Genomic DNA, 6630 nt, shown 5'->3' on the forward strand with positions numbered 1-6630 from the left:
ATTTTCAAAATTAAGAAGACGTGAATAAAACATAAAAAATGAACAAATCATAAAAATACACCTACTATTTTCCCAAATTTTTTAAACTGAAACACAACCCCTACAGTGACAAACTCTATGCGACCAATGAAACGAAAAAAACCTAACTTCAGTTAACAATTTCATGGTGTACGAGTTCAATGAAAGAGAAAATTGGTAACTAAAATAAGAAATTGGGCACTAACACTATAGGAAGATGGCTTACCTCTAGAGTGACGACTGTCTTCCAATTGTCTTGACATACCCACGCCACGAAAGGATCACCACCGGACCATGATGGTGGATTTTGGAGTGGCCGCCTTCAACCTTCAAAGCCTAGTAGATGGTTCACGTCTCTCTCTGCTAGGACATACAGAAAAATAGTGAAGAAGAAGATGGAATGGTGCGAAGTGACCTCTAACTTCTCTCTCTTTCCTATATCTATATCTACCTGGAACCTTCTTGAAAAAATAAAAAGTAAAAATCAAAAGTCAGGTAACACTTAACATGCCATGTTGGTCTTAACGTTTGAGTACTATGAACAGACGAACTCAGCTTTTCATGGATACAAAGTCATTTTTCGTCATTTATAAATATTTTTGTCAGCGTTCGTAAAATTTATGGTACAAATAGTAATTTTTTTCTTTAAGTTTACATAAATGTACTTTTTTGTCTGCTTACTACATTACTAACATCCGTCACTCATGTAAAAGTGTTAGTTGTTAGAAGTAGATTTAAAATTAATAAAAAAATTTAAAATAAATTAAATATTTAAAATATTTTTAAAATTTTTAACTGAAATAAAAAAATATTTACTATTAAAAAAGAGGATGGGTAAATTTTGTTCTTTTCAAAACCTATCTTTTCAAAAACAATCCCGTTACGTTATCAACAGTTTTTCTGCCAACTTTTGCCAATTCTTATTTATAATTGTGTTTAATAAAAATGTTTTTATAGATATATTTTTTGAATGTGTCTCTTTATATATATGTTTAAAATATAATAATTAATTATTATTGATAATAAATTATCAGATAATATATTGGTATTCTATACTTTTTCTTTAGAAAAAAAATAAAAATTGGTAAATATAGATAACCGGATATTGTCTACTGCGCACTGCGGTGTTGCAAAGTCTATATTCCATTGCGGCATTGGCCACTTCCTAGTTCCTATCTCTTTCTTCCCCCCTCTGAATTCCAATTCTCTTTTACACCATGAATTTACTGGTACCTATTCCTTCCTTTTTCTACTATTTTTTTTCCTTTTCTTTTTCTCATTTGCTCTGGTTTTGTTTCTTCTCGAAAATTGCAGGAGAAGCTGAAACTGCAGAAGAGGAGTTCAGCAGAGAAAGAAGATGAAGGTCCTGTGTTCTGGTTTGAGACCACTGCCTCTCTTTCTCATCGTTTCCAATTTGAACCCACTGGTCAACTTTCCGTACGACTCTCTCTCTCTCTCTCTCTCTCTCTCTCGTGTTTGTATTGATGTGTATATGTTTGAATTTTGGCTTCGGAATTTGGCAGTGTTTATTAACTACAGGCATTTAACCAATTGAGTTCGTTGAGTGTTAAGCTCACTTGCTTAAGCAAAGTATTGGGATTCGAATCTCGACTTGTATTTGCAGCAACGGTGGTAGACCTTAAATAGAGCTCCCGGCGGATTAATCTTGGTCCGTCGGGTTTGGGGATTCCGTGGAAACTAAAAGTTTATAGGCAATTTTGGATTACTGATTTTTTTCAGGAGTGAATTATGTTCACAAATGCCGGTAATGGTAATAGAATTTAATTATATACATCAAATTATGTGTTGTCACATCAATAAAACCAATCAATTTTCATGCTTGGTGCTTGAATTGTATATGTTAGTTAAAAACTTGTTAAAAGCTTGTTCGATAATGTATCAAAAGTAAACTCATGGCAATAATATGTTAGTTAAAAATAATTTGTTAAGGTTGCGAGTTTGATTCGTGCTGAGCCGATTTGCTATAGTTGGGCAAGTTGAAGTCTGAAGTCTGATTCATTTCAAATAAGATTCGGAATTTCGGATCCTTGAATATTAAAAAAAATAAACATGGTCTTGTGATTATTTACATTTCACCATTGATAAGATTACTTTAGAAAAATAGCAAGTAAAAAAGATATCCAAATTGAAAATGATTAGCAGTTTAGGGATGGCATATTATTTTTATTAAACTAAATATGATAAAGGAGATGTTCCATGATATATATTCTTAACTTGAAAAACTTGTTTTCCCTGTCCTCCCCCCCCCCCCTTCCTCTCTCTCTCTTAAACATTCCATTATTTGGAAATATTGTAGAATCCCAATTAAAAGTTGTATCCTTTTCTAAAATTCATGAATCGTTGCATTAATAATGTTGGAGATATGATCAAAGCAGTTCATTTGCCTTCATAACACATAAATTGCTTTTCTGCTATGCTGCTTTTTGTGTTTGTCTCTTAATTCTAGTTATACAATATTTTCTAGCTGGTAAGGTTTTGCTGATGTCATGACTAATGCCATAGCTTTGATTTGTTATTTTAATCAAGGAACTAAAAGAATGTTATCATCTTAGCTTGTGACATGAAGTTGTGATGTATTGTGCTGGACATGAAAGTGAATTATGTACCGTGTTTGCTTTGTGAGTTTCTTTAAGAGTTTGTTTGGCTAATCCTTCACTTTTTGCACCATAACATGTATCAATTTGTGGCTCTGTAGGTAAAGCTTGTTGATGATTCCAGACCATTATATCGCAGGGTAGTTGAGTCTTTCCTGAATAAATTTTTCCCCTCAGGATATCCTTACAGGTCATTTGATTTCTTCCTGAATATAATGCCTGCTGTAGTAATATTAATATCATGGGGACACTAGTTCAGATTTTCAGTTTTTTTTTTTTTTCAGTGTGAATGAAGGCTACCTTAGATACACACAGTTTCGAGCACTGCAACATCTCACCAGTGCAGCACTATCCGTGCTATCAACTCAGGTCTTCTTCTGATAACTTAAAATTCTTAACAAAGCATGTAGTCGGGAATAAGTTTATATCATTGAATTCGGAATTTAAAACCTGCTTGCCTAGACTGAAAATATGGCATTAGTTTTAGTTCATACATTATTTATTCATATTATAGAATGGAGCTATGCTGACATGTTAATTTTTATTTATTAAATTTACTTTTTAACAAATGGATCTTCATAAAACACTTGATTATGAAGAGGTGTACTAGGTTTTTTTTGCTTATCCTATTGCAGTCACTGCTGTTTGCTGCAGGCTTGCGGCCCACACCTGCTCAAGCAACTGCTGTTAGTTGGGTAATTGGCGTTACTCTGCTATTAATGCCTGACGGTTTCTCAGACTAGTTGTTATAGCATCCGTTTGATATATTATTTTGTTTCTCTCTCTGGCTTCTAGATTCTAAAGGATGGTATGCAACATTTAGGGACGATAATATGTAGCAATTTGGGTTCAAGAATGGATTCCGAGCCTAAAACTTGGAGAATTTTAGGTTTACATTTCTGCCAAAGCTTTTTTTCTGCCTCCATGTTTATTTAGTTCTTATTTGTCATTCTCAAGGTGTCTAACTATGATAAGACTTTCTTCTACTAGCTGATGCCATGTATGATTTCGGCACTGGCTTGGAAATGCTTTCCCCGTTATGCCCACATCTTTTTCTTGAGATGGCAGGACTAGGAAATTTTGCCAAGGTATAATCTTTTAAACTAGCATTTATGTGTTATTAATTGTTGTGATGTAACTAAGTCAGTCTGTCATGAAAGATAACTTTTCTGTATTGTGCTAGTGAAACTAACTGGTCATCGTCCTGCTAATCTTATATTTCAGTATAACTTAATGTTATTTTGGATTTGATAGGGTATGGCAATTGTTGCGGCAAGAGCTACTAGATTACCTATATATTCAGCATTTGCTAAAGAAGGAAATCTCAGTGACCTCTTTGCTAAAGGGGAGGCTATTTCAACTCTCTTTAACGTTTTTGGAATTGGAGTTGGAATTCAATTAGCATCTACCGTTTGTGCATCCATGCAGGGCAAGGTATAGATAGAGATTATGATCTTGTTTAAATTTTTTCAAACATTTAGTATTCTATTCTTTATGCTAACAATCGATGAATAATGCTATTAGTTATTACTGGAATGTATGAAGCTTGAAAGAATTTGCATTTATAGGATAACAAGCTGAGGCAGCGCTGCACCAATATAACTAGTCACTGGTGCAGTGTATACTCTCAAAATTTAACTTCTGTTGAATGCTGTGGTTTAAAGATTATTGACCTAATGTTGCTTATTATGCACTTATGACCAATGGCATAGTCCATACTTCATATTCTTTATTTGTATTAGAATCAATAATCAACAAAACAGAAGCAATTTTTATTAGTTTAGCTTCTAGAGAGATATAACTAACCATGCTAAATATCTCAATGATGATTATGCATTTTTAATTATTCCAAACTGCTTGATTGTTTAACATTTGTCAACAGTTGGTTGCATACCCTCTACTATCAATTATACATATATACAGCGTTGCTGAAGAAATGAAGGCTACTCCTGTCAATACATTGAATCCACAAAGAACGGCTATGATCGTAGCTGATTTTGTCAAGGTATGGTTTGAACTGTTATTTTAAATGAGTTCTATTTCTTTCTTTGTGTCCTTTCTTTATTTGAAGGTTTGATTACTCTAGAGGATTCTATAATTTAACTCAATTTTCAATCAGGTCTTTCTAGTTTAAACATTTGTAGTTAAGTCTTTACATCATACAAAAATGTTCAATCAGGGTTTATCATTTAAAAATTCTTTTCAACTAGACCTTGGTAGTTTAAAAGTTTTGGAATAAAAAACCTTATATTGGATGATAAATCACTTTGTTCTAGAAATATTTTGTACAATATAGGAAGTTTGATAAAAAATTTCCAAAACTAGATGGACTTGCTTGAAATACGTATGTACATATAGAGACTTGATTAAAAATGTTTAAACTATAAGAACTTAATTGAAATACAATAATAGAAAATTAAGTGAAATTATAGGAACTTCAGAATAATTCAACCTTATATGAATAATTGCACTCTACTGTTAAATGAATTCCAAGCCAGGCAGGAAATGTGTCGAGCCCTGCTGATCTAAGATATCGAGAAGACTTGCTCCTTCCTGGGCGACTCATTGAAGATGCCGGAAATGTAAGAGTTGGTAGGGCTTTGCAAAAGGTGATTAAGCCTTCAAGACTCCTTGAGTTAAGGCAACTATTCCCTGGGGAGAAGTTTCTGTTAAATCACGGAGACAAATGCACCGACATGGTACTGGAACAAGATGCAAGTGGTGAAGATGCATTGAGAGGTTGGCTAGTCGCTGCCTATGCGGCGCAAAACATGAATGCCTCTGATGAGCTTCGTGTCGGTACCCTGCAAGAAGCCTATGAGAAAATGAATGGTGTGTTCCCGGTGTTCTTACAAGAACTGCAGAACAAAGGGTGGCACACGGATCGTTTTCTGGATGGAAACGGGAGCCGCTTCGCATTTTAGCGTTCCTATAAATCCGAGACTACGTAGGTATTTTCATCTATTCTGTGACACTAGATGCATACAAAAAATGGTTTTGATTAGTTCTTTGATGTTAGTCATTTGAAACTTGAAAGTAGCCATCATTGTATTCTGTAGCGACATATCATTCATCCACCATTGGATGGGGCATGGGGCTCCACTTAAACTAGGACACGCGCCCCATTCAATAATAGATCGGTGATATGCCGGTGTGGATTATGATGATGATTATGTTATAGAAACATTTTTTATTTAACTAACTATTACATGACATGTTACACCCTTGCTTTCCGTGTGCTTTAAGGAAAACATGACGGATCATAAATTGATTAAGAATGAGAATCAATAAGATTAGAATAATGAATGCAATAAACATTTTACATATGCACTTGTACTGTGGTCAATATTTGTGACAAATAAAGGGAGATAATCAGTAAGATGAAATTAATTATGAAAATTCAAGACGACCAGAATAACTATTGCAATAAGTGTTTTACATGTGCTCCTATTAATCTAGGGGTGGCAAATGGGGAAGCCCACCCGTCTCGCCTAGTGAGGCGGTCCTGAATTTCTTTCTTGTCCTACCTAATGGCGTGTTGGCAAGTTAAGACTGCCAAATCTTTTTTTTATTTTTTTTATAAACCATTAAATATTAAACAATATATATAATTTTACAACCATTTCAATAAATTTATAATTTCTAAACACAAAAAAATTATAATTTCTAAATTCACAAACATTAAATTCTTTATAATTATAAATATGTAAAAACATAATTATAAACCAAGTTTTTTAAAACAAAATAATAAAACCAACATTATCCAAAGCAAAATAAATACTATCCAAAACAAATAATTAAACATCTTCAAGTTTATAATCAATCAAACATAAAACATAATTCAAAATATAACTTAGAACACCTTCATTATCATCTTCATCCCCTTGTAGTTCAATAACATTATAGAAATTTGTAAAAAAACGCCTGGTTTGGCGGGGAAGCCCGTCCTGCCCTGCCGAAGCCCGTCAAAGCCCACGGATTAGGCAGTGCGGGTTAG

General features: G+C 33.6%; 1 protein-coding gene across 3 annotated transcripts; it reads left to right on the top strand.

Moving 5' to 3' along the window:
* Window positions 1-1101: 1101 nt before the first annotated feature.
* Window positions 1102-5853, top strand: RUS2 (root UVB sensitive protein (Protein of unknown function, DUF647)). 3 transcript variants are annotated; one of them, XR_015905204.1, is made up of 11 exons: window positions 1102-1247; window positions 1333-1455; window positions 2735-2823; window positions 2918-3002; window positions 3269-3328; window positions 3429-3522; window positions 3624-3721; window positions 3888-4067; window positions 4516-4638; window positions 5132-5691; window positions 5746-5853. XR_015905204.1 is itself a non-coding variant. In XM_016327578.3 (10 exons), the coding sequence occupies exons 1-10, from the start codon at window positions 1236-1238 to the stop codon at window positions 5555-5557; spliced, it is 1290 nt and encodes a 429-aa protein (XP_016183064.1). In that variant the 5' UTR covers window positions 1102-1235; the 3' UTR covers window positions 5558-5853. The 3 variants fall into 3 exon arrangements, 2 of the variants coding, with proteins under 2 accessions (XP_016183064.1, XP_088361168.1); XM_016327578.3 differs by having other exon boundaries at window positions 5132-5853; XM_088505042.1 differs by lacking the exons at window positions 1102-1247; window positions 1333-1455 and adding an exon at window positions 2559-2657 and having other exon boundaries at window positions 5132-5853.
* The last annotated feature ends 777 nt before the right edge of the window (window positions 5854-6630 follow it).

The sequence above is a fragment of the Arachis ipaensis genome, chromosome B2 (genome assembly GCF_059453495.1).
Source record: "Arachis ipaensis isolate K30076 ecotype BB chromosome B2, ASM5945349v1, whole genome shotgun sequence".
NCBI lineage: Eukaryota > Viridiplantae > Streptophyta > Magnoliopsida > Fabales > Fabaceae > Arachis > Arachis ipaensis.

Bases quoted from the DNA above. Each gene is read 5' to 3' on its own strand.
- RUS2 (XM_016327578.3), top strand. The intron at 3,523-3,623 runs GTTTACATTTCT...TTCTTCTACTAG, and splicing joins TAAAACTTGGAGAATTTTAG to CTGATGCCATGTATGATTTC. The intron at 4,639-5,131 runs GTATGGTTTGAA...ATTCCAAGCCAG, and splicing joins TCGTAGCTGATTTTGTCAAG to GCAGGAAATGTGTCGAGCCC.